Genomic DNA, 27,649 nt, shown 5'->3' on the forward strand with positions numbered 1-27,649 from the left:
TTTTTTTTTTTTTTTTTTTTGCAGCATCTACTGCTCAGCCAGAGCCACTCAAAAATGGCCAGCTGACCTTCCAGATCCACACAGATCATGTGCCATCTGGGCCTATTAATCAGGACCAGCATCTCTCCCAGCTGCGTTGCCCCTTCCTCTCTCTCCCTGTGTTGATTCGGGGTTTAGGATATTTCTGGCTGCTTCCTGTTTCCACACGGCTGGATGGAAAGGTCATACAGATGTAATTAATCTGCAATACCAGGGCAGCATTGCCAAAACAGATTTTGCAGTTATGTTGAAAGTTTCATTCTAGTGCTTTATTTAATACTCACAACACTCTGGTGCATTAGATCATTAACAGTATCCCAGATGGAGGATTGCCTTCTAGAGAAGTTAACCCATGTTTCCAAGTCCAACCAGCAAGGCCGAGAGAGCTGGGCCTGGAACCGCGGAGCCCAGACGCACAGAGAGCACCTCTAGCCCATTGCAAAGGACTGGGGACACCCAGTGGTTAATGGGACACAATCCTCTCCCTCTTTGGACATGCAGAAATATAACACACCTGCCAGATCTGTTGGCTTCCAGGTGGCGATAAGAGGTTGATTTTGACCTACAGTGCATCAATCTATTTGTGGCCATTATTAATGACATCGTTGCAGTAGTGCCTCCAAGCCCCAGTCACAGCCGAGGCCTCCAAGTGATAGGTCCCCTACAAACAGAATAAAAAGATGGTCTCTGTCCCAAAGGAGCTTTGAGTATAAGTAAATGGTTGGGAATGAACTGCTTAAGAAACTGTCCTTCAACTGCATCCTCCAGGCCCCACATGCCATTGCCATGGTTATTGCTGTCTGGGGCTTTTGAGCTCTGTCATCTGCATTATGAAAGTGAGGAGCCATTTGGGGCTGGGGAGGAGCTTCCTAGGGGTGAAACGTCCTCTGGCCCCCCAGGTCCAGCTGTGTTGACCTCCTGAGCATGCCACAAAGCCCCATCTGTTTGTGTATCCAAGGCAGGAGGCTAGGGCAGAGTGTTTGTGGAAGTACTTAAGTTTGTGGGGGCAGGGGGTGAGTGATGATGATGAGGTCTTTGTGTCCTAGGACTGAAAATCCCCTCATTGCAGGATGAGCTGCTCCCTCCTCATTACTGCCGTGACCTTGTCATTTAGCTACGTGCCGAGGTCGGACGGAGAGGGAGGGAGCCAGGCCCCTCGGGGGCAGAGGCCCGGGTGGGTGTGTGGGAGCGAAGGAAGCCACGCAGAGACTCTGCCGTCAGAGTCTTCCCCCCTCAGCCCAAATGCAAGACAAAGAGCTTCATATCACTCTGCCAGCCAGCAAGGCGCTGACCCCAGGGCGCTTTCTCCAAACCAGAATGACTTCAGCACAATCGAATTGCTTGTATTAATTAAGGCAAAAGGAAACAGTGGGTTTATCACACTTTCCATTAACTCCAGGCAGCAGCAAAGCCTCCCAAATTGCAGCTCCCGACAAGGACGAAATGCATTGCTGTGCCCATGCCCATGCCCAGCAAGGGGAGCCAGCTCCTCTGGGACAACTATTGATTTTCCAAAGGAGGGCACAAGGGAGAGGACCTTAGAGGGTGCTTTCTTCTGGTCCCTGCCCTCTCTGAGGCTTACACACTGCCCCACTCCCTTCCTGACTGCCACTTCCTTGTCCCCATGACTGCCCCTTTGCCCCCAGCTCTTTCTTCATATCCGCCCTATTCTCACACCCCTGGTTGGGGCCATGCTAGCTGCATCCACCCAAAGGATCATCTGCTTCCAGCCAGGTGAGGCCAGCTCACCTCAACATCAGCAATCAAGACCAGGGTCTATCTATACCAAGCCCCGAATGGCACCTGTCTCTGGAGGACGTCCTGAGTGAGGCTCGATGCCACCACGTGAGCTTCTGCCAGATCCTGCCCAGCTCCAGAGCAGTGCTGAGGAAAGGGGGTCTCTGAGCTTCATCTTCTTGGTTGTGCTCAGAAATTGGGCGAGTCCCAGAGATCCCGCTCACCTTGTGTGCTGAAAAGCCTCTGGTGGGCAAACGGTTCAAGCTCGAGCCTTAGGTCTTAGTGGGTCCGGGGGACACGTAACTTCTGTTTTTCCAAGTTTCTGCTTCTTGTCAACTGCTAGTGAGGCAGGAGCCAGCCTTTCGCTGCGAGGTGCTGAGCAGCACATGCCGGTACCCTTTGCCGCTCAGTCGGATGCAGGGTGCATGGCTCCCGCACGCCGGCTACTCTGCCGGGGAGGCTCCTGGCTCCAGAGCGACCCCCACGTCACATAATTGATGGCGCCGTGTCTGTCACGCAGGCTCTTTCTGAAAGTACCATTTGTATCCTTGTAGATCCTTATCTCTCTAATGTAGCGAGCCCGGCTTATCTCTCTCGCCAAGGCCCCTTCTCCACAGGAAGAAATCACCTTGGTTATTTATGTATTTCTGTCGCCAGCTCGTTGCATCCATTTTCTTCTGCTCTCAATCATCTTTTATAGAGATCACCTGGAGGATAGACGGGGTCCATAATGGTCCTGGGATTATGGGATTATTACAAGGAAGACTCATTAACGAAGCTCCGTCGTCATATGTCCACTTTATTTTTTCCTCTCTCCCCCACCCGATGCTCTGTGCATTACAGTTTCAGGGAGTCTTTTTTTTCTTCCGAGCCAAAAAAGCTTTGTTGTCAATGCTGTTGTTTCCTGTCTGAAAGCACTCAGCAGTTCTGGTGTTACCGACGGCAGGGTTGCTTGGACTTGTAGCAATAGTGGCTTTCACTTTTGTGACTTGCATGTTGCAGCATCGGGAAATGATTTTCCGGCGCTCGCTTATGCTTTGATCCTTACACGCTAATTGGGACAGGCCCAGTTAGCCTCTGGATGGTGATATTAGTTCAATAGCTTCTCATCACCGTCCTCAGCAGACACGTCTCTATAGCACCAAATGCCACCAACCAGTTTTGCAGAACTGCTTTTAGAAAAGCTCTGGAAGCAAATTAGCAGTCGGGTGCTGCAATTCAAGGCTCAGGTGCATTGGCAGAGCTGTCTGAACAGGACTGAAATAGCAGAGGATGCTGAGATCAGGACTGAGACTGCGTCAATAGAGCTCGCTGTAGGATCAGGGCTGGAATAGCAGGTGTTGCAGGTCAGAAATTGAAGTGCATTGACAGAGCTGCATGTGTGAATCCCTGGGCTACAATATTTTGGGTGACAACAGAACAAGACCGTAAAGGTTCTGTCAAAAGTGAATTTAGGAAGCAGGGAGTGCTGCAAATGAGGGCTGAAGTGAATTGGCAGAGCTCTGTGCTTGTGTGTTATCACAGGAATAGCAGGGCGTATTTTGGCTCCGGCACGGAGGAAGTTGGCGAAGAAAGAACAAGCTTTATCTGCTCTTTACTTCATGTTCACAAACTTTCAAATCTATTGGTATCAACAAATGAGACTCCAACAACGGACTGTTTTATTGTACATGCTTGTCTACTTACCTAGTGGGTAGCCATGAACACCTATAGAGAAACCCTCTTTGGCTGGAGTAAAGGGAGTGTTTCAACCAGCATCCATTCTTCAGGTTTCCACTGTCTGAGCAGAGCAAAGCTGCAGCTAGAATAGCAGCACTCCCTGCGATTTGTCTCCACGGGACTGCCTTTTCGCGAGTCTGAAGGCTGAGCAGAGCTGCCCATGGCAGAGCAGAGGGAGCACAGCCATGGGAATGAGCCACGTGGAGAGCACCGAGAAAACAGAGTGGTTGTTGGTTGCTGCTGTTGCTTCTAGGTCAGCAGGAGATTAGGAATGGAGAGGGGGGAAAAGGAACTGTCGCTCCCCTCCGTCCTTGGAGCCGCAAGATGCAAGAAGGCAAAAGGATTCGAGCTGCAGCAGGCTGTCAGCTACCTGGGGTAGCTGATGGCCCTCTGGAAGTGGAAGCTGCACAGCACCATGTGCATCTGGGCGTTACATCCATGGGCAATGCTGTTTTGTCCTCAGCACTCTCATGAATGGCCACACCGGGGCATCAGCTTAAGTATTACGTGACTCTCCCCGAGTGTTTCATCAGCACAAAGGAACTTAGCAAATTTGAGAGCCTGTTACTAGAACCCAGGGCCATTCGGAAAGCCGAGCAGCAGGGCATCTTCTACAACACAGCGCGACACGTATTTAGATCATAAGCTCGTCAGAGAAGAGCCTACTTCCCTGCGTGTCTGAACAGTGCCTTGCTTGGTCCCGAAGTGCTATCGTAATAAATAAGATTAATAATAATAATAACAACTATAACCACACTGGCATTAGGGGTGAGTACAGTATCAACCTTTAGCCTGTAAAGACTGGGTGATAAACATCACACAATGAGTGGCGTTTGCTGTTCTCCAATAATTTACAGTATTGCTACTATGGACCGTTTCCTTGGTATAAATGCTGCAAATAAGTCATGTCACCATTACAGCGGAATCCGTCCTCCTCTCTGTAATGTGTGGAGAGGTGCCTGCATAAATCCTTATGTGCCCAGCAGAATACGTTTCTTTCTTTATAGCACTTTACCACGGTTTGCGGTGTCGCCTTCCAAGAGCCCCGGGTGGGCAAAAGGACAATGTCATTATCGTAGATCCTGGTTTTTCTCTGTTTAAAAATCGCAAATTCTCGGCTTAACCCCCGCCAAAATCCACAATTAAAATGAAACACCACTATATATATATATATATATATAATTTTATAATTTTAAAGCAATTTGGAGGCCTACCAATACCTCAGTCACTATAGTAAAATACGTTCTGAATACCTATTCATTTTGGCATTTGATTTTGGGTTTTTTATCATGAAAAATTAGAGCTCTCCCTGCCCGCTTTGCTCACCAGGACCTGGGTCTAGCTGCAGCTGTCCCCCACTGCTGGTTTGTGATGCTGAGGAGCCATGATATGCCAGTGCCCTGCCCGTGCCATTGCTCCTCACTCCTGACCCACAACCCCCCTCCCCCCAGCCCTGCCAAAGGGGGCCCCCAGTTGCCAGGGCTATGGGGCCAGAGACCCAGGGCTGCAGCCCACTGCCCCCCACAGCCGAGCCTGAGCCCCAGCTGCCACCCCCACAGAGCACAGACCCTGGCTCCCCCTCCCCCAAGGCGGGGGCACAGCTGGAGTGGAGCCCATTGCGGGGGAATGGGCGTGGGCTGCCCGCTGCGGGCTCGGGCTCCCTGTCCTGCTGCCCTCTCCCTGGGGCCTCTGCAGCCCAGCAGGCAGAACACACCGCAGCAGGGCTGGGCAGGGAAGCTTGATGCCACCGCTGTGAGTCCCATGCCACCATGGCGAGATGCCCCCTGCCCACCCGGCAGCAGCAGGGGTGGTGATGCAGAGTTGTTCCCCTCGCTGCTGCCATGTAAACAAAGCCTTTCTGAATGCCAGGCTGCAAGGAGACACTGTGCCCTCAGGATCAGTAACACTAACTCTTGTCTTTCTGGTTTACATTTTAAGTTAGACTAAATTGTGTATGCTGTGTTTTACTGGGCTGTATCTTAGCTTAGGCAAAGATTTTTGGTAGCTCCCTGTTGTATGCTTTGCAAATTGCTGGGTTCAATACCTTGCTTCAGAGAAAGGACTTTTTCCCCATCCCCTGTGTGCTAGCCCCGGCTGGTGCCTGGCCATACCCCCTCCACTCTAGCAGGGAGGTGAGCACCTTGGAGGGCGTCTCGCTTCCCTCCCCTTTGACAGGCATGGCATGCTCTAGCACCCCAAGCATCTGGCTTGAGCCACTGCAGGCACATGCCTGCATTACCTGGTTTAACAGAGCATGTCTGTCCCACTAGTAATCAGTTTAAACTGTGCGGCTTAGACTAACCTGCAAAGAGTGAATCAATTCAGGCTTGGGCTTTTTGAATGTCTGTCCATAGCTTTAAACTGTTTGTGTGGTTCCCCTTAGCAAAACAAAAGTTGAGAGGAGATACAGTTGCTCTTTGCAATGCGTCTTGAGGTAGATATGATTTCTGACCATTAGAGGAATGAAGTTCTGAAATGGTCTTCTCACCAATGCGTGGGGGGGCAAGGGACCCAAATGGCTTTAAGCTGGACCTTGACAAGTTTATGGATGGCACGGTATGGGTAGGGGAGTGGTGTTTTTGGAATTATAATCAGAGCATGTAATGGGAGTGTTTGGTGTCCCCACCAGTGGGGAAAGGGGGTCGAAAGGAAACTTCACTGTTGGCTGAGTTGCCTGCATGTGTGGGAGGGAGGCGTATGGTGATGCAGTGTTTCTCAACTCCTTTGTGGTGCTAGAGGCTGAATACCTCCACAGCTTTGCTTTGGAGGGGCAGGTTTGCAATATGCTGGTATTCTTGAAGTGAGCTCATATTATTGGGGGTGGGGGTGTTGTGTGTGCACTGGGCAGGTCCAGTAGCTCTTTCTGAATTACATTTTCGATCCTTGTATAATTTTTTCTGATTCTTAAATGTTTCACCTGCTTGCAATACTTATTCTACCATGTCATATTCTATTAATCCCATGCTTCAGGGACTCAGTTCTTGGGGGGGCTGAAAGATTTATTTTTCCCCCTTAAGTGGGCTCCTGAGGGTTTTCTTTCACCTTCCCCTGAAGCATTAAACATTGGTCACAGTTAGGGATGGGAGACTGGCCGGGATCCATTAGTGCTGGGAAACCACTCAGGCAGGTGGGTTTAGTTATTGTCCTCGCCAGATTTGGATTTACAGTGCAATTTTCCCTCTGATATCATTAGCCAAGACTATGGGATTTTTTTGCCTTCTTCTGCACCACCTGCATGGTCTTCTTCCTATGGTCATCTGAGCACTAATCACCCTAACAAATCCCCTGCCCTTGCACGGGCAGGAGGAACTGGCTGTGCCCATCTCCTCTTTGCCTGGGGCATGGTGTTAAAATTTTGGGTGCTGCGTGGCTCGTGTGTGAAGTGATATCTTGGGGATTTTTAGGACGGTTGGTTGCCTGCCAGTGGGCTCAGTGACATGGAAGGCCCCTTTCTACATTCCCAAATGTGACTGCAAATACATTTCACACTCTCTGGACTACTCAGGTGTCTCCAGGCATAACTCCAGGAACCGGCAAGGGTTGTTCTAATTTGTGGTGACCTCTCCAGGGCTCCCTGGGGTGTGTAGAGCAGCCCAGGATGACTGTAGCATAAAGCCCCACAGGCTCCTCTACCTGGTCCAGACGTGGTTACAGCAGCCCTTGTGCTGCCTCCATACTGGGGTATTGTTTCCTGGCTTCTATCCTTCATCCCCCATCCATTCTTGTGCCTGAGGTTTTTCACTTAGGTAGTGGTCCTTTAAAAATACAGCACCAGTCTAAGTGATGAAGAGCAGGTCCCCAGAGTCCCCTTGGTTCAGAGCATCTGGTTCTGGTCCCACTAACGAGAGGGTGTAGAGACCATGGGTTCATGCGTTGCTCTTTCTCTGTGCTTCTCCTTTCAGGCCGGGGCTTTGTGAGTGAAGATGAGTACCTGGAGATCACGGGGATCACCAGGGATCAGTCCGGGGAGTATGAGTGCAGCGCTGTCAACGACGTGGCAGCTCCAGACATCCGGAAAGTAAAGGTCACCGTGAACTGTAAGTACAGCAAAGCTCACCGAGACCTTCTCTGTGATTGTCCTGCCCTCACACCAGATGTGGGATCGCTGCACTGGGCAGGCTCATCCAGGCTTCACCCACCTGTAATCTCGGGGGTAGGTGCAATTCGTAGTGTGTTCATTATACCGTCACCCTGGCCTGGTGGGGGTGTGCAGGACGCCTGCCTCCCTGTTGTCCTTCAGTTGTGTCAGGACATTTGGGGTCTGATATTCTGCTGCTCAGGAGAAGGAGCTATTATTGCAAAACCAAGTCCTGAATGGTCCTGTAAGCACATTGACAGGAAAGAGATGACAGCAATTTTATAGCTAGGGAATTGTCACACCTGTTAAGAACCCTTTCCCCCCATAAAGAGCAAGTTGCTCTCCTGGAAAGTTTTCAAAACTGAGGAGGAGGAGGGAGCAGGGGAGTTTGGGTTGGGTTTAGGCTTATCCAACCTCTGAAATTTGCTATGGTACAGGAAATGCACATCACTTCCAATGCTGTGGAGGCCAATGATTTATGCCAGATAGTTGACAAAGATTTGCCAGAGCGACTGCAGATGACTCATTTCTGTGTCTGCTGCATCCTCCGTGCTGTGCGAGAAGTGATTATTGTGACAGGCAGCTGAAGCCAGGCCATTCCAGGCAGAAACAGCCACCTATGAACTCCCATTGCGAAGTTATTAAAAAAGACGGCTGGCTTACAGGGGAGTTCGTTAGTCATTTAACCAGCAATGGTAAAAACGGTCCAGAATCTGAAATAAGATTAATTTAGACTATTCTGTACACATTTTTGTAGTCAGGAAGCTAATCAAAATGTTGAAGTTAGGATAACAGGAAACATCTTAACCACTTACTGGTTCAGGAGACTGACACTAGAACTCAACTTCCCTGTTTGACACGTCCCACTCAGAGGTACGTAGAGACTAAAGCAACCTGCAAGCCTCAGGTTTTCCAGGCCAGTCTCTGCACCCAATTTGGAAAGTTGGTTTCAATCTTAATAAGCCAGTCTTATACAGACAGCATAGCCTGGTAGTGTTGAGCATTGCACGTCCTGCTACAGCACAGTGCTTATGAAGTTCCAGCGAGGGTCTGGGAGGGAACAGCACGTCCCATCATTATTCACAACCATCTCAACATGTAGAGCAAATTAGAGGCTCGACCTGTGCCTTGGAAGGTGCAGTGGCTACATAAGCCCCATTTCAATTTATTGTGTCAAGCACAGACTGGAGAAATCCAGGATTTTCAGTACCATCCATCCCAGAGCTCCTCTGTTGTCAGGCCATGTACAATAGAGACCATGCGGCACTGGTCAGGCCGCAGTTGGAGTACTGCGTCCAGTTCTTCAAGTGGGATGTGGCTAGCATTGACAGGGTCCAGAGGAGGGCCTCTCACATGGTCAGGGGGCAGCAGGGCAGGCCCTGTGAAGAGAGACTAAAGGGCCTGAATCTATTCAGCCTCCACAAGAGAAGACTGAGAGGGGATCTGGTGGCTGTCTATAAACTCACCAGGGGAGACCAGCGGAAAACAGGTGAGGCTCTGTTCCCCCCGCGCACCACCTGGGATAACAAGGAATAACAGCCACAAATTGATTGAGAACAGGTTCAGGCTTGATATCAGGAGGCATTACTTCATGGTTAGGGCTGCCAGGCTCTGGAATGGGCTCCCAAGGGAGGGAGGTGGTGCTCTCCCCTACCCTGGCGGTCTTCAAGAGGAGGTTGGGTAGATATCTGGCTGGGGTATTATGATCCCAGCACCCAGGGCAGGGGGTCAGACTTGATGATCTGTTCAGGTCCCTTCCGACCCTAGAAACTATGAAACAATTTGGGGTCTCTTGCTTTTCGTATAATTTTCATCATCATTGCCAAGAAGCGTGAAGATGGCACAGATTTCTGAGTTATGCATACTGGGTGTATCTACATGTGCAATTAATGTGACACAATAAACTCCAGCGCATATCATGCCAGAGTTTGTTGCTCTCAGGCACCGGGTTTACACGTGCGCCTGGGACTACATCACGCTGAGCCGGGTCAGAACAGCCCCAAGTGGCACGGGGTCTGGGGGATCAGCCTGCCAGCCCGGGGCTGCTCTGACCCAGCTCAGTGTGCTGTGAAGGGCCTGGCTGGGGCACAAGGATGCCCCAGTGCAGGGCTAGCCAGCAGGCCGCCTCCACACTGAAGCACCCTTGTGCCCCAGTCAGTCACGTCAGCATCTACACATATCTGTGCACTAAATAAAACTGCCGTAGGATAGTACTTGCGTTTACAAATACTAACTTATGGCGGCTTTTATTAGTTTACTAACCTAATAGGGCCACACGTGTAGACTCTACTAGAAAGCTAATTAGGCAATTCTGCAGTCAACATCTTGTGTAGATGCACCCACTGAGGACAAGTTAAAGCTGAAGAGAGATCTCTGTGACTTGGCTGAATGGCCACACTCCATCAAAATGCATTTATGTATATGCTGCCAGTGGCAGGGTCCTTCATTTAACGGTTAATTGCTGCCATGGGACATCTTTTTTTTTGCTGTATGTGAGTCCTTGGCTATATGACATGTCTGCCTGCAGACATATGGAAGCAATTTTGCTCCAGGCAAGGGATAGCAAAGATGTTGCTGGTGTCCATACATCAGAAAGGGCATGCAAAGGTGGGGCAAGGTTTAAGAGAACATTGTTAGCTAAAAGAAAGTTGAGCAGCCCAGCACCAGGCAGGTAGTGCTGGCTTGTAAGAAAGCGTCCATATATTACCAAACTGTGGTGTGTTGCTTCAAGACTAAGCTGCAGTGCTGCAAGCTCAATGTGACCTCCTTTAGAGCCAACCTTTATCAGCATAGTCGTACAGAATTAGCTCATCCCCACGCGCTTCTTTTGAAAAGGGAAGTAGCCGAAAATACCACAATACCAGTCACGCCAGTAGTTTTTACTGGTAACCGTCTTGCACTCTTGAAAGTAGCAGCATGAAAGGGCTGAAAACTCACACAATCCAGATGATTCAATATAGAGGAGAAAGACCCTGACCAGACAATTCTCAGCAAAGGCAATTAAGCTAAAGGCCATGCCAAGTTTAGCCAGGCGCTAGACATAATTAACAAAGCATTACAAAGCTGAGCTAAGTATTTAACACAGTACTGCAAAATGTGTCTCTGAGTAAGTGTGCAAGTTAGGAGAGAGATCTGAACATTGCCATGTACCAACAAGGGGGGCAAACAAGCCTTGTGATGTGAACCATAGCACCTCGAAGAGTTTAGCACAAGGGAAGTGAAGAGGTGACTCAGCCACTGTGCAGAGGTACTTCTTCCATGGAGAAGAGCGTGGAGGGCTTTCTCACTTGCTAACAGAAGCGAAGCAGGCACCAACAGCCTCAAGTTAGACAAATTCAAGCTTGAAATAAAACAATTGCTTAACGGGGAGGCTGAGCAAACACTGGAACTCATTGCCAGGGAGGAGGTGATGGACTCACTGCTGCTTGGAGTCTTTAAAACAAGATTTGTTATCATTCTGAAGTGATAAATTAATCCAGCTGGTGGTCACGACAGGTCCTACAATCTGTGCCGCCCGTTCATCCCCTTCCCCTCAGGGACTATGGAGAGTACAGGATTACCCTGAGCAGATTTTGAATACTTGCCTTGTTTGCATTAAGACTAGCAGAGGGTTGCCATCAGGCACTGGACTGAGGTGATGTACGAGCTAACAAACACACTTGTTCATTGGAGGGATACTCCCCAGTACAGAAATGGCCAGATTAACTCCTGCTTCCTTTTCCTCTGCCTTCTTTGATGCTTTGGGATTTGATCCGAGCTCTGAGGCACTGCAGATCATTCCAGGGCTTCCCAGACCTGAGCAGCATGCCTGGCACAAGGTCACCTTGGTCACCACAGTTGTATTCAGGAAGGATACTTTCCTCCAGCTCAAAGTAGCTGAGATCATGGGGGGTTTCCCTGCTTTCTCTGGGGCACTGTTCCCATGGTGTGTCTGGGCACACCTCTCCTTAGCTGCTCTTTACCTGCCGTGGCTCCATGCATTGGTGGCACCTGTCTCTCTTCAGCCTGCAGCACACTCAAGTTTAATTTCCTGAGGCCACAAATCTTTTGGTTTCATGAACACCACAGTGCTATATGCAAAGGAAATATTTAATGGTTTCTGGCAGACAAAGGGTCAACATGAAGAAGCCAGTGGTCACTCTTGACCATAAATGCTGTGACATGCCTGCATCCCATCTGAAGTCATGTGGTTGAGGGAGGGGAACAGTACAGACCAGAGGCCCCAGACTTACACCTGGAAGTCCCCATATTCATTTCCAAGTGTGGCTGTGTTAGCTCAGCAGCCCTGTACACTGCATCCATCTGCCCCCACATCCTCCCCCCCACACTATGTCTAAGGGGTGCGACAAGTGCCTTTTTGGCAGTGATGGCTAGAAGGCAGAAGGTTGGCCTGAGAAGCTCTGAACCGTGTTGGTAACAGGCTACACTCAGGGTGATTCAGGTGCCAGTCGTCCTCCAAATGTCTAGTGGGTGGCATACCTTCTGCCACTTGCATGGCTGCCAAGCCCAGCAGCCTCTGCACATGCCTTCCTTGCTGCCAGCTGGGGTCAGCTCGGGTAAAAAGGATGGTCCTATGTGGTCCTCTCTCTCTCCACCCTAATTTATCCTGTCCCTAATCCAAAGAGAAGTGCTATATCCTCTTCCCAGCCCATAAAGGAGAGGAGGCACTCGGAGGTAAATGGGAGAACATGGGGCAAAGGGGGATGAAGGACTACAAGGAACAAGAGAAAGGACCAAGCAAAACAGTGGGAGCCAAGCACGCATCCCGTCTGTCAAGGCTCAGTGATCTATACTGCCGCCACAGCAGAGCCAGAGCCATGTCCTCCCCACGCTGGATGCCACCCAGCTTTCAATGAGGTGGCTCCATATCCTGCCACTTCCTGGGGGTGCCCAGCTGGACGAGATGGTGCCCCATGTTGGCAGCCCTCTGGATGGGCCCCTCCATCTGGGCTAACATCTCCTTGCTTTGCAGACCCACCGTACATCTCCAACACCAAGAACACTGGCGCCTCGGTTGGCCAGAAGGGCATCCTGCGCTGCGAAGCCGTTGCCGTGCCCGTGGCTGAATTCCAGTGGTTCAAAGAAGACACCAGGTACCTAAGTGAAAGCAAGCTGCTAAGGGGAACTACGAGCTCACGCGCTGTGCCCTTGGGGTGAGCTTGGCATGCCCGATATCTGGGGTCAGGTGGGGCCATTTGGCGCAATAACAAAAAGAGTGATCATTACACTACCTTCTAAGACATTTCATACAGAGAGCCTGGGGAGCTTGCTGCAAGTCTCTTCCCTATAATTAAAGAGTTCAGTAGAAGATGCATTGAGGTATTTAGTAAAGAAAGAACTCCTGCCATAGCCTAACAGGAGCAGCCTCAGGCTTGAGGCTGAAAAAGGGGTCAGGAGTAGCAGGGTAGGTCCCCTTAGCAAGGAGTATTTTCTCTCGGTCACCTGGTAGAAAGGATCCTGTCCTAGGAAACCTCTGTGATGGATCCTCGGCTGGTGTAAACTGGGCAGAATGGGCAAAGCAGCTCATGCTTTAGACTGACTGAGTCTCCCAGTCACACCTGATCAAGTGACCTGGCTGCTGGGAAACAGTCCGCAGGGTGCCTGATCCAGGGAGCCTGCAGCAGAGAGCTCATGCCAGGGGGGAGAGCTCCATCCTTGGCCTGTAACAGCATGTACAGAAATGTTGGGGAAGGGAACCAACCCCCTTGGTACTAGCCCTTAGCCAATGTCCTTGCTGCCCTGCAGATTAGCCAATGGGCTAGACGGAGTGCGAATCGAGAACAAAGGCCAAATGTCCACGCTGACCTTCTTCAATGTCTCAGAAAAGGACTACGGCAACTACACCTGCGTGGCCACTAACAAGCTGGGGATCACCAATGCCAGTATAATCCTGTATGGTAGGTCTGAGGGGCAGAGCCTGTGCTCTGGCTGTGCTCCTACCAGCACTCAAAGGGAGCTGGATTAACTGCCAAGCATTAATCCAAAGCTCCTTGCACATCTGTCCACTCACGGGGAAGGCAAAGTTCAACTATAGGCAAAGTGCTGACATGATGCTTTGAGCATGCCAGCTCCAGGGTTTACATGGGGGTGGGAAGGGGCAGTAGCTCAGTGTTGGCTCTTCCACAGCTGGGGTGAACTATATGGCAAAGCAAAAGAAGGGTGTTACTCCATTATTGAGCCTCCTGCCCTGCACACCCCAGTGTACCTGTGTCTGGGAGACCGATCCCAAGAAACCAGAGTCTGCCTGTGTCATTCACTGCCCTTCAAAGGCAAGAGGAGCCCAGCCCTGTTTATTTGCCAGCATCTAAATGTGATGTATCCCTCACAGGAGGCTAGTGAAAATGAAGGCCCTTACTCTCCCTCTCAACCACAGCATCAGTACTATGTGATGCATTATAAACCCACTGAGCTCAGAAGAGGGCCTCACATCTTTAAAACACAATGCAAGCAGAAAGGAAGCAGCACTCGGGGAGTGGCAGGGGCTATCATCCACCCTCCTCTTGTATGTGGGTAAACTGGGACGCACCGAGCGAACAAGCAGCCAGGAGGATTAGCAGCCCAAGCGAGTTAGCCCAAGCCTGGTTCCCCAGACTGGATGGGGAAGCGGGGGGGTTCTCTAGTGGGTCCTGTCACCAATTTGTCCTTCCACAAACCTGGTTTCATCTTCATGTCTAAGCCAGGTACAGGGTCCCCGCCAGCAGGCTCTGCCACCATTTCCCCCTAAGGGAGCATCACAGTTGCTCTGGAGTCTCCCTTTAAAGCCGCATTTTTGTCCTGAAAAGTGATGTCACACAGAAGGCACTGAGTACAGTTTCCTAGCCACACCTGGGTCCCATGTGAGGAGCTATCTTGGTCACCTGCCAGTCTTACGTAGCATCTGCAAATCCAGCTATGTATGAGCCTTGGATATATAGATTCCACATACTGGCAGAGAGCAGGTGTTTGGGTTAATCCCCAAGCAGAGCAGGACTAGCTGATTCCCCAGTAGACTTGCATTGCTGAAACAACTGGACACGAGTCCGGCTTGTGGGACGCGTGGAAAGAGAGGTGTCACGTTTCCGATGGTTGCCGTGCCTCAGTGTCTGTCTTGTGTGTTACCACGTCAGCTGCATCCACATCACCGCCATGTGTGCTGTGTGTGGCGAGATCACCATTCTAATGAGCATGCATCCATCAACTGTCTGCAGATATGAACTATGTGTTTTCTTTTTTTTCTCCCCCCTTTCTGTTCTCTGTTCTCTCTCCTTCTGTGTCCATTGTCCTCTGTTTTAGAAAGTGAGCCCACAGCACTAGCAGGTTGGTACAGCATGTTCCTTCCTTCATTTGCTTGCAACACCCCCAATGCCTTTGCCTCATAGGCTGGTTAAGACTAATGGCCAGCTGCTAGATGAGTCCAAAAGGGCAAGCGTGAGTAGTTTTAAGGCCAGGGATTTGTGCTTAGCAAGGAAAGGATGGAGTGGATTAGGCACAGGGTGTGTTTGGGGTTTTTTTTTCTGCCTCAGTTCAATCTCTGCAAAAGTCAATCTGACCAAGTGTATTCCAGGTTAGTAGATGCACGTGCTGCTTTCAGCACTGCCCAGCAAGCAGATTTATTTATTCTGGTCAAATGGGCCCCTAATTCATTTCTGCAGATCAGACAAATATAACAAGGGACATGACATCCTTCTGGATCATTGACAGTTCCAGGCAAAGGACTGTCAATAGGTCTCAGGAGGCCACAAAGTTTATAAGTTCAAAGTGGGAGAGGCTGTAAAGTGCATCCAGTGGGTTTGGATCATGAGGAGGACCTCTGTAAGGGGAAGTTCGCCACATGCAGCCAATCTCAGCCCTGCTCCGCAGACCTCAGTGAAGCTGAGTTGCTTGTGCCAAGTTTGAATTTGGCCCTTCTTCGCTCTTTATGTTAAAGAAAACCATCTCAAGGCACATATAAAATAGGAACAACCAGAGGGTGCAACGCTAACAGATGAATGAGAGTGCTGACTTAAAGGTGACCTGCAAAGGGAGTCAGACTTGGTGTGTGCCCTTTTCCCTCAATTCCTTTAAGATGTACTGAAAAAGGAACATATAGTGTGGGTGATGTTTCCATTAGAAACCCAACCCTGGTCTCCACCGGGAGATGCTATGGACCACTGGGACTCTCAGTTGATTTTTTCATATTACTCCCCCCAAAAAGGAGAAGCCCAATGATTACTCTTGGACTCAAACATGCTGCAAACAGTCAAAAGAAAAGTTCCCTTTGTTGACAATCCTGACATTCGAGCAAAGTCAAAATGTTTTTTTTTCCTGAGACAGCAGCCAGTCCTCTGGTGAAAGCAAAGACCAGAGCCTTCATGTCTTGTTGGGTTTTTTTTTCCCATTAGGTCTGTTTAAAAACAAAACATCATGCAAATAAGCAAAAGGAAAAGCTTCTTGAAGGCGTTTTAGATGGCAAAACCCAGCTGCCTTTATACATGATAAAGGAGTAGCAAGGGGCGCAATGCCAGGATGCACTCCCCTTTGCTGGCCACCTTTAAAGGGACACTGTCGGTTTGAAAGAGACCTGCATATTTGGGGACTGGAGTGGGATGGGGGGGGCGCTGCTTTTTTGGTGTTTTTTTTTTTTTTAAACAATCTGTGATCAGTAGCAAGGTTTCCATTCCTTTGTCATTTAAATTCCAATAAAAACAGCTTTCCAGCCATAGACACCCCCCATGCGGAACCTGCAAGTTAAACCTGACAGCGCTGAAGCGGTGCCTGAAAACTAGAAAGCGAAGCTAAATGAAACCTCCGCGCTATCTACAGAGCGGCTGTTTTCATTGTTTTCTTCGCAAATGGAATTGATAGGACGGAAATCAGGTTCTTAAATCCTTTGTTTTATCCAATCCAAGGGAATGATTAAAAACAATCCTGCTCTTTGCTATTCAAGTGTCTGCCGTTTAATCTGACAGTGTCTAGACACGGTTCCATTGTCACTTCTAAATTAACTCGTAATTGCTGCTCAGCGTTTTGCTACTGCTTTCAGATCAGACTCTGCCCCTGCAGGAGGGGTTAAATTCCTTTTCTGCTAGTTATATCTTACCTGGATAGTCCTGCAGATAGACTTCACTTTCCCTTCTAAACATAAGCCTCAGGTCTAGTGCTGCTGTGAACTGTTTGACAGCCATCATGTTTCAGCCCAGAATTGCCTGCATTTGAGAGATATCATACCTGGAAGGCATAGCACTGTTTGGAAGGTGATCTGGACAAAAGTGCTTTAGAAAGGCACAGAGTTATTACAGCAAGGGCTGCAGGCACTTAGGATGAGCCGTGGCATCTCAGCATGCACCTCTAGCTGTGGATGGAGCAGGGAGAGGTTAACCCTGATTTGGAGTACAACCCACGTAAGCATAACAAGCTTGGCTCAGTCCCTACTTGACATGCTTTTTTATTAGAAAACCACCATCTGATGCAGTCTGATTGGCAGTCTTTCATCTCCCATCTTTTTGAGGCAGTATACATAGACTGGGTTCGGTCTGGTAGTGGGAGGGACATGGTCTTCACCCATGAAGTTCCCAGGAGCATGTTAAAGGCCAGGGTGGGGCACAGGCAGGGCAACCGTGTGCTTAAAGGATGCCTCAAGTACAATGGAGTGGGGCAGGAGTATGCTTGAAGACAAGGAGCCTCTTCCAGCGCATGGGGGAGAGGTGTGCTTGAAGGCTGTCAGACATGCCTGGAGGAGCACAGGGCTGATGACCATGGTATGCTTACCTACCCACAGGGCATGTGGTGTGGGATTTTCCAAAGGCATATGAAGTACACAGAACCCTGTCCAGGGTATGAGGTGTAGAGGGGTCACTGTCAGAGGCCTTGCTATCAATAACTGGTGCCTTGGGTGTCCACTTCTGTCCAAGGCCCATTCAGAAATCAAAGGCTTAATCCACCTAGATAGCCAAGAGCATACAAGGTGAGTTAGAGTAACTGTGATCTTGGCTTTGGAAGGGGTGGACTAAGGAAAGGGTTGGGGGAAAGCAAGTGACATGCTGCTAATTAATTTCTGAGCATAGTAATGTCCTATGCATATTGGAGAGCAGCCATTTCTGGCATGCAAACAAGGCTGGTGGCTCCTCACCTGCAGCAGGTCCTTGGCAAGGTGAAGCCCTAACCGTAAGATGTGCCAGCCTACGTCTCTGCTTCCAAGTTCACCGTTCTTCCCCTCAAGCTTTGCTGACGGGAACTCACATTTTGGTTGGCCAACTCCAAACCAAGTAAATGTATTAGCTCTCAGCCCATGCTGAGAGTAATAACTCGGGGCTGGACTAGATGATCTTCCAAGGTCCCTTTCAGCTTTTCAGTAATTATTTCAGAAAATTATTTCAGTAGGTTTGTAGGTCCTTGATACCTTGTTGGAGACTCAGTAGTTTACCTCTACATGGATTCAGAGCTTATCCAAAAAAAATGGCCATGTCTCAAATATGCATTAAGTGGCAAATATTTAATAAGCAAAAAAAAAAAAGTTTCTGCTTTTTCTTAGGTATTTGCTCAAAAGGAGGGTTTTGAGATTTAAAAGGAGAGAGATGCTTGGACAGCTTTTAAAATGCAAGCCTGAGTCAGTACTGGTTTAGACATATTTTCTGTATCCTTGTAGGCTGAATTGTGTTAGGTTGTGTTGGTAATTTTTAAAATAAAGGTGAATCCAGAAAGAAAAAATCCTTGGGCTGTTCAGTATGGGCTGGTAGTTAGCTATTCTGTGTACTCTGCTATAACTTGAATGATAATTCTGGCATTGTCTGACACTGACCTTGGAAAGTAAAGAATTTTGAGACCTGGTGGCTGCCTACAAGCTCATCAGGGGGGGTCAACAGCAAATAGGCAGAGCTCTTTTCTCCCCAGCACCACCTGGGGTGACAAGGAGCAATGGTCATAAGCTGATGGAGAATAGGTTTAGGTTAGAGATCAGAAGGCAATATTTTACAGTTAGGGTGGCCAAAATCCAGAACCAACTCCCCAGGGAAGTGGTCCTCGCCCCTACCTTGGGCAAATTCAAGAGGAGGTTGTGTGATCACCTGTCTGGGGTCTTGTGAACCCAGCATCCATTCCTGTAACCCCAGCTTTCATCCCTGCCTGTGGCAGGGGGTCAGGCTAGATGATCTGTTCAGGTCCCTCCTGACCCTAGCTACTATGACTACCATGAAACTATAAGCTCTAATGTCTATGAAAAACTTCCTGTGAGCAAGAAAAGATCTGAGCAAGCCTCTGTCCTCCACTTCCTCCTAGCAAACTTTCTTCATTGTGTAGCTACAAATGTTGAGTATTTGCTGCCAGGCTAACAGTACAGCTGCTGCTCCACTGCCATTCACCAGCCCACACACTTCTCCTTCCTGCCTCTCCAGAATGTGCATGGAGTGGAAGGGATAGAGGAGAAAGCAGCTGAAGGTGCTCAGGGAGGAAAGTGCAGTCACAGGGATGCATTTAAAATTAGCCCATACCCCTTCTGTGGCCATTTCTGTCAGTGGAAGGGAAGTGCAATGCCTGCCATCTGGTTCTGGCGCAATCCTCACCTGCTTTTGCACTGTTGAGAAGATTGAGCGGTCTTGGATTTGATACACACAGCTCTAAAATGCAGAGGGGGTGGGAATTCATCTCCTAAAAAATAGTAATAATAATAATTCAAGGAAAAAATACAAGACTGGAAGGTCGCGAATAAACAAGCAAGATCGACTGGAACAGAGGTGACCCACAGCTAATCAGATTTGAGAAGCCGAGGTGCGAGAGCAGGGGAGAACATGAGTTCGGGTAAAAATAAAGAAGATGCAGCAGAATGGAGATGGCTCCAAGCTGTGAGTAAGATCAAGTGGAACAGTTACCAGTATTAATCTGTAATCTGAAAAGCAGAGAGTGCAGCTACAGGTCTCAGTGGGAAACAAAAACCCTCATCTCTTGACCCAAAAATGAGGCTACATAAAAAAAGCAGTAGTAATAATCAAATCAGTGAACCAGCTATCCGAACACATGCAGTAGAATAAGAAACCCTGGCAAAGGCAAGGTATCTTGATAGAGTGGGGAACAGGGAGCGGGGGGGAAAGAGAAATCCCCAAGACCCAAATGGGAAGATGCCTTTGTAAGCAGGCTCTGAGAGAGGAAAACCTTCAGAGCGAACGCTCTTCATTGATCCATCTAGTGTCTCCACATAACTCTGGAGAAGGAAAGAAAATGACTTTGAAAAAAGCCCGCTAGCTCGAGCGTTCCCTCCCCGCACGGAGACTGTGGAGTGCACTGGGCGTGTTGGTTTTTTGTGTCTGTCTGTTTGTTTCCTGTGCCTTGTCTCGCGAGCGTGCCTCACCCCCCTGAGAAATAGTGAGATCTGTCACACAGGCACAGCACTGTGCTAATTGCAGTCCAAGCCGGTGGATGAACAGAGGAGGTGGGGTGGGGGAGTGAGTGGCGACAAGGTTTTCAAGCAAAAAAAAAAACCCAAAAAAACTAAAAGGGAAAAAAAGTAGTCTATTTATTCGTGATGGAGGGATGGCAAGAGGGACATGCACAAATGGCATGCCATCTTTTTCAGGAAAATGCAATGGCAGTAGGTTCAACTGCAGGTTTTTAGGGAAATGAATTAAGTAGGCTGCGAGGAAGAGCCAGGCAGAGTTTCAGGAGAGCAAAAGGGCTAAACTGCGCAACGTACACAGCGTTCCTCTTTTGGAGGAACTTTCTGTGGCATTAACCATATGCAGACCAGCTTCTCGCCCAGACCCGCAGAGTGTTTGGCTCGGCATGTGAACTTCACAACCCCAGGTTCTCCTTCTCACAAGCCCGACAGCTGGCATCAAACTTGGCCCCTCTGGCTGGCGAGGAAAAAACCCTGACCCTGGCTGTACAAATCCTGCTTCTCTCCCTAACCGAGGCAAACATCCCTTACCTGACTTTGAAAGTGGAGGCTGACATTAAGCGTCAAGCAAAAAATAGCCCCTTTCTAAACAGGGCCTCACAGAACAGCTTGCTGGCTTCATTTGGGGAAACGGGTGACTCATAGTGAAAGTGCCTAGAAATTAAACTAAAATGAGCGGGGAAAAAAAGAAAGCCAAACTTCTCATCAGGAGCAGTTAAGCAAATGATTGTCGAGGGACTTCTTTTCTCTCTTCCCCGCATATCAAGGGCTCTAAAAACCCCTCCGTTGCTTTCCCAAATACGTTTGTACATCTCCAATTTAGTTACGCAGGAGGGGGAGTGAATCAGCCTTTTCTTTTTCTGGCTGACGGCAGCAGCACAATCAGTTGCATTTTCTCCCCAACCTGCAAAATGTCAACATATTAGAAAAATATGCAGACATTTCACATTTCATTTCTGAGGAGTATTTCTGCACCCCCCCCTCCCTTCCCAAAATCATTGGCATCTGGTTATTAGTCCTCGTGTGCTGAATTCTGACACTGTCAAGGCGATGGCTGCTCAAGTCAGCACAGGCTCTGAGGTTTGCAGCCCGGCAGTGCTTCTGTCTTTATTGTGATGATCTGACGAGAATTCGCTTTTTTTTTGACAGAACGTTACAAGACTCTCGGTCACATTTTAAAGACTGAATGCAGTTTTTAAAATAGGAAACAAAAAATACCGCCACATTGCAGCCTTCCCCTCCTTTCTCCCACCCCTGAAAAAAAAAAATACATTTGAATTGCAGGCCATAGACTGTCTGCCGGCTGCTCGTGAAGACGACACCACATTCTGCTGTAATTAAGGAAAATAAAAGTTCTGTTTGAAATGAAACAATTTGGCTAGGCTGGTTTTGCATTGCAGAAAATAGGTTTGTGTTCCTGAACAAGTGACAAGACACATCAGCTAATTAGATCCCCTCGCTCCATTATTTTTATTTTTTTTTCCCCCTTGCCATTACGATGGCTGTTATTCCTTTGTCTTAAAATTAATGAGGTTAGACAGCCCCCATTGTGTTTATTTTTACTTCAGATTACAGTGAAGCGTCAGAGTTTTTGTTAAATGTGTAATTATAAGTTAATGTTTCCTCTTTTTACGGGGGGGAATTAGTTTTGTTTTTGCTAGAGTCACTTTTGGCTGCGCTGGAGCCAGTACGTTCTTCGGATGAGGCTTAGGCTGGGGCACCAGGTCTGAATAGTCAGTCAAGTCAGAGGTAGGTTTGGATCTGGTGGCACTGAGATCTCCCACATGCTGAAAGCCTTGTGAATATGCCCGCACGCCTACCTCTTGTATTACCTTGAGCCCCAGCCCACGGCACGGCTGACTATAGCTATAGGACAAGAAGGCACGATATTTCTGGCCTGTGTTTCGGAGATGTCCTGAGTGTATGGGTCTGTGCAAGGCCCTACTTAGGCCCTGAGCAGTGTATGTACCCTACATGGAGGCCTCTACAGAACAGATGTTTTAACCCCTGAACAGTTCAGCTTAATTAGCCGTGTTATATACCATCCTCCCTTCCTTGCTTGAGTCTCAAGCTCACTTTGGACAGTCCATGAGACAGGGACCCACTCCCACCTCCACGCCCCTAAATGGAGCTCAGGAGTGGGTTAGGAGCTACCCAGCCTCTGGAGTTGGAGGCTGAGGACCAAGCTGCGCCATAGCAGATGTGACGGTTTGTGAACAGCAGTGGAGAGGTGCTGGCAATGGTAACAAGAACAGTGCAAGCATGGATGAGAACTGGCTTGCACGCGTTGGGTCAACATCCCAGGCAAGCAGCCTCTTGTTATCAGAGCTTGGGTGCCCCTTAGGCTACAAATGCATTGCTGTCATCTGGGGGTCAACTGCCTTCTACGGGTGACTAAACCAACCTGGGCAAGGGGTCAGAATTGACAAAAAGAAGTTGAACCCCAAAGCTTGGAAGACTGGTGGACTTTTTTCTCCCAACTGAAAGCAATGAGTCCCTTTAACCGATTACCTAGATCTTTCTACATGCATGCAAGGGGGAAAAAAAACAGCCCACAAGGTCAAGGCAATGCTGGGGAAAGGAGTGCATATGTCGCACCAGCTCGTTATTAACCTTGACTAGTCATAAAGTCATGTTCCACTCGGGCTCCCTTAGAATAATCGGATCCTTTAAGATGTTTGTCTTCCAGCAAGTGCAGCACATAGAAATTGGTCTGGAATACAGTCACGTTCGTCAACCTGCTTTCAGACTCATCTCCCACCGAAAATTGTCTGTCTGGCTGAGTAATCCCTCCTCTTACCCCCTGCGCACACACAAATTGACCTTACAGATTCCCAAACAGCTTTATGTCTTCTTTATGGGCCTTTCTCTGCATGCCTCCTGATTTTGTTCCTCTGTAGTTATTTTTCTTTATGTCCTTCCCTGCTCTCTTTACTCTGTATACGGAGATCTTTATTGGGTGTTTGTCTTTCTAATTTTTTTCTTCTTTGGTCCTTCACAACCCATTCTCCTAGGTTTAGCCTAAGAGGCTAGGCTATATACTGTGCCCTCCCAAGGCTGAAGAGCTGAGATACAGAATGAATTCTCATTGCGCTGTGTTGGAAGGACACATTTTACTCCCATCCAGTATGGGTCTGGTTGATAAGCTGGGGAACATTGGCATGCTGAGTGACTTTAAGTGCTTGCATGCCTTAAAGGGGGCTGTGCACCGTTCGCATTTGCTGCATGACAAGCAGGTCTAAATAGGGTTTGCTCTTAGCACAAGCTAGTCTGTGACCCTAGATACCTACAGAAGCAGTGCTGGAAGAGTGACTAGCCTGTTATGACTAGAGCATCTGATCCTATTCTGGCAGAGCACTTGAACATGTTAAGCACACGGCGGCATGAACACCAGGGTACAAGCAAGGGGAAGAGACCTGTTAATGGAGCTGCCTACGCACCACTTACTTGATTAATATCTGTATCATGGTAGCACCTGGAAATCCAAGAAAAGGGAGTGCTGGCAGGAGGACACTCAGGAAGGTTAATCCACGTTAACTTCTAAGCAAACTAACTCTATGCAATGGAGCGCTCATTCAGAATGAAACCGGCCGAAATTCAGTACTTCTGAGTTTGCTTTGGGTAAAACTTTATCCAAAATGAATGAAGGCCACTTTTATTCTCAAGGAGCACATGCCTGAAGGAGTGAAATGATGGTTAATTCACTTTAAGTTCACAACTTTACACAGGCCTGGAAGGGACCTGCTGGGACTCCAGGGCCACCTTATGCTCATTCAGGCAGCCACATCACGTAACCCTTCTCATAAGTGAAATGAGCTCCATTGTAAAAAGTTTAGTTTCTTTGCCTTTCCATCTTCTCCTCTGTCCTTTCTCCTCTCCCCACCTCCACCCCCTGCTTTCTTCTGGAAAGGCTGCTCCAGAACTTAACATTCCCAAAGTCGCAGTTATTTTCCTGAGTGCCCCTTGCAGCTGGGCCCCAAGTAAGATCAGGACCCCGTTCTGCTAAGTGCTCTCCACACATAATCAGGGAAATACAGAGAGGGCCAAACAGCAGGAGGGGATATGGGTAGAGAGAAGCAAAGTGACTTACCCAAGGTTATAGAGGAGATCAGTGTCGGCACCACAAATAGAACCAGATTCCCACACCAGCAACCTATCCAGCAAATGCATTACTACTGACCCAGGCATTGTAATGACAATGCACAGCTCTCCAGTGTCCACAAGACCTGTGCTCCTGGCTTAGGGCCTGATAGCATTTAGTGCAATACTGGACGTTGCGGCCAGGAGCAGAGTAGATAAACCTTCATTTCTTTCTCTTCTTTATTTTCCCATAATGAAACAACACAAATGCAAATTTAAATTTGGCCATTTAGGACTGAGGGTATCTCGTACATCCCCTTATGCCCATCACGCTGGCATCCGGGCACTAATCAAAACCCTTTATCCTTTACCTTGCCTTGCACTGCACACATACCCACCTGCCTGCAGCACATTAATAAAGGCACTCAGGCCTCGAGTGAAGGAAAAGCACACTGAATTCCACCCTGCCTTTTATTGAATCAATATGCTTTAAGATCAATCTCTCCCCCTGTAATTAGATTTTCTTAAAAAATTATTTATGTGCTGCTCTTAGCGTTTCCCTGGGAGATAAACCTACCTGTGTGCCGAGATCAGGGGAGCAGATGGTGTCCACGCCGTGCTCTCTGCATGCACAACGTGCTAAGAGGCACAGGATTGGGTTTCTTTTCCCATTAGTCAGAGTTGAAGATCTCAAATTTAAAACATAACGAGCTGGCGTGATTAACCAAGGCAGTATTTGTCACTGCTTCTGAGTGGCGAGGGGAAGTCAGGGTGCTTGGAGAGCGCCCCTAGGAGGGAATGTGGGAAACCTGTCCCTCTCTGATGTTGGTTTCCATCCCCAGCTCTTCTCTAGAGGTGCAATGCTGCAGGGACGCAGAGCGGGGCGCTGGGAGGAAGGAGTCCTGGAGCTATTGCTGACACAGCGAGGGGGTCTGCCTGCCCACCTGTACAAGGGCAGCAGCTCTTTCAGGGGTTGACAAAACTGATCTGAATGGGCTGAAGCGAGCTGTGGGATCCTCAGTTGCAAAAGTACACAGCAGTCTTAATGGCCAGAAAGGCAGCACAGGGCTTGCACCGAACATCCCATGGGCCAGGTTAAGGCAGGAATAAGATACTGGCAAATCCGTGCTGCAGAGTACAGGGGAGCAGCTTGCTTTCCTGCTCTCTGCACAGCGACATCAGAGTACAGGAAACCTCCAGGCCTGCATGGACTTGGGTGCTAGTGGCAGAAATATGGTTCACAAGCTCAGGGTGCAGGCAGTATTCATGGGCAGCAGGGTCTGCCCAGATTGGGGGGAAAGAAAAAAAGGACTCATACTGCCAATAGCCTTCCCCCTGCACTCCTGAACCACCCAAGACATCCCACTTTCCATTGATTGGGTATCTCCTAGTCCCCCACTCCATCCCAGGAGCTCAGACCTGGGATGTGGCTAGTCAGCTATACCCTTTTAAGAGGGGCAGGTCTGACCACAGATCAGCTGAATGCATGCTCACTGTTTCATCTGTCCGCGCCTCTCCTGTAGTGCGGGGAAGCAAACACAGGGCCAGCTTCACCCTGAATAAAAGAGAGTTTCATTAAGTGAGACTTGCACAGGACAGATACAGTTATAATGCATCAGCTGCCACATGCTCATGCATGGCCCCACCTTTTCAGGCAATATAATTGTTCACCTGTCCACAGCTCAGGGCAGGATTTTGCTCAGAACATAACCTTAGTGCCCAGCCCCACAAACACCTGCTAACGAGCTCTCAGATGCCAAAGTGAGGCAAGCCAGTAAGTTATCTTAGGCAAGCTCCGTGCGTTTGAAATCTGGTTTTGCCGCATTCAAAGGGAGAAAATAAAATCAATGTCTTGTTCCTGACAATATCCCCCAGTATTAAAAGGAATGCCACTACAATTATCGGGGGCTGCTTGCTGGATGCCGTGGTTTGCAGTCTGCCCATGTGCCTCGGTTGTTATCAATTTTTAATTAGGCTAGTGCCATTAGGCTAGTTAAATAACAACCGAGATCTGTCTTTTCGTGTATGGGGGGAGTGGAAAGAGCCCGCTGGAGAACAGAACTACAAGAGTGTAAAGCATTTAAGAGCAGTTACAGCATAAAGGGCTCCAGATGGGAGTAGTTTGGCTCAGCTGCTTTCTTTTCCGTGGTTCCAGTCAATCAGGGTTACTATAAAATTGCGATTAATGAATCAAACAGCACGATGCTTTGCTGGCATCTTTAGTCTCTAGCAATTCCACTGAGGGGCAGGGGGAGGGGGCGGTGTCTGTCTGGAGATAAAGCCTATTTTTGCTCCGGCTCGATTCTAAATCCAGAACTATTTGCAAAGCTCTGCAAATATAGCAATGACTGGGAGGGTGGGATGCAACCGGGGCTGTGCTGCACCTGCAGTTTTGGAAGGACAAAGTAGAGATCAACTCTTACTTTGGCAATATAGCGCTCCGGTGAGAGCATTTGAGGGCACGCGGGCTGCAGCATATAGCTGGGGTCTGTTATGGGCCAAAAGGATGAGCAAGAGTAACCAGGGAGCGTCTCAAACCAGCAGGCTAGTGGCACCTGCACGAGGCTGCACAAATGCTCTTTGCATAGCTCAGACATTGTGATTTGGTTCTGACCCATGAGCCCGTACCTGCCCATGCAGACATGGCCTTGCCCCCCCATCTCTGGGGATGGACTCTCACCCTCACCTCCAGCACCCAGTCTGAGTCTCATCCCTACTGGTCCATCCTGCCCTGCTGCCGCACCTTCATCCTGACCCGCCGGTCCCCAACCCCAACAGTTACAAACCTGACACTGGTCCTAGCATGGAGGTTTTGAGAGAGACAGGTGTCAAGGGAATTGGCAAAGATTACTGAACTCTGTGTCCCTTTCAGGATCTAATGTAACGTCACTGAAACTGGCTTCTATGGCACCTCGGCAGCGGCCTTACTTTATTTCACTACCTACTGCTGCAGGCTATAGGGGAGAAACAGCAGGGCAGGCCTGCAGCACAGACTGCTGTGGAACAAGGAGTGCTTACTAGTGCTCTTCAGGGAGCGCATGTGTATAGTGCTGCTTTCTCAGCTAGGGACAGCGTGTTACCTCTGGCTGCCTGGCGTTCCCCGCCCTAGGGCATATGCACTGCTGTCTTTGGGCCAAATGCTCCTTTCTCGCTTCGGTGAACACATCAGGCCGGGGTGGTTACTGCATCCTGACCTTGCAGAAGGTCCTTCCATGAGTCCATCAGCAGGCTGAGGCCCTGTACAGGTTGGGAGCAAATGAGCAGTACAGCCTTGTTTGAGGCCTTCCAGGGATTCCTAGCATGGCCTGAGACCAGTTTCAGCACCATCTCCCTCACTGGGTTTTCCTCACAAGCGAGGGCATGGAAAGCTTCTCACGCCATGGGGGCCAGGCCTTGGCTCCGATGTGCAGGAGTACCAGATGAGACCAAGCCCATTGTCCTTGTAGTAAGAGCAATCCACTAGGGTCTCTGCTGGGGCAGACCCTGCAGTTTTGGATCCTATTTGGGAATATGCCATGTAGGGGATTTGCCAATCCTTTACCTTACCAGCAAGAGACACCATTTGTAATCCCCCAGCTTCCAACATTTTTCGACTGATATAAACCAGGCAGCTTTGTGGAGACCCACACCCTGAGTAGGCTGTTTCAACTTTA

The 27,649-nt window shown here is 49.0% G+C and overlaps 1 protein-coding gene across 1 annotated transcript in view; it reads left to right on the forward strand.

Moving 5' to 3' along the window:
* OPCML (opioid binding protein/cell adhesion molecule like) overlaps positions 1-27,649 on the forward strand; it is a 156,874-nt gene that overhangs the window by 123,474 nt on the left and 5,751 nt on the right. Inside the window, exons 4-7 of the mRNA XM_006033156.2 lie at positions 7,398-7,532; positions 12,546-12,666; positions 13,319-13,470; positions 14,846-14,869. Coding sequence (XP_006033218.1) covers positions 7,398-7,532; positions 12,546-12,666; positions 13,319-13,470; positions 14,846-14,869 — 432 coding nt within the window. The remainder of the gene's footprint in view (positions 1-7,397; positions 7,533-12,545; positions 12,667-13,318; positions 13,471-14,845; positions 14,870-27,649) is intronic.

Source organism: Alligator sinensis, unplaced genomic scaffold, assembly GCF_000455745.1.
Source record: "Alligator sinensis unplaced genomic scaffold, ASM45574v1 scaffold1085_1, whole genome shotgun sequence".
Classification (NCBI taxonomy): Eukaryota; Metazoa; Chordata; order Crocodylia; family Alligatoridae; genus Alligator; species Alligator sinensis.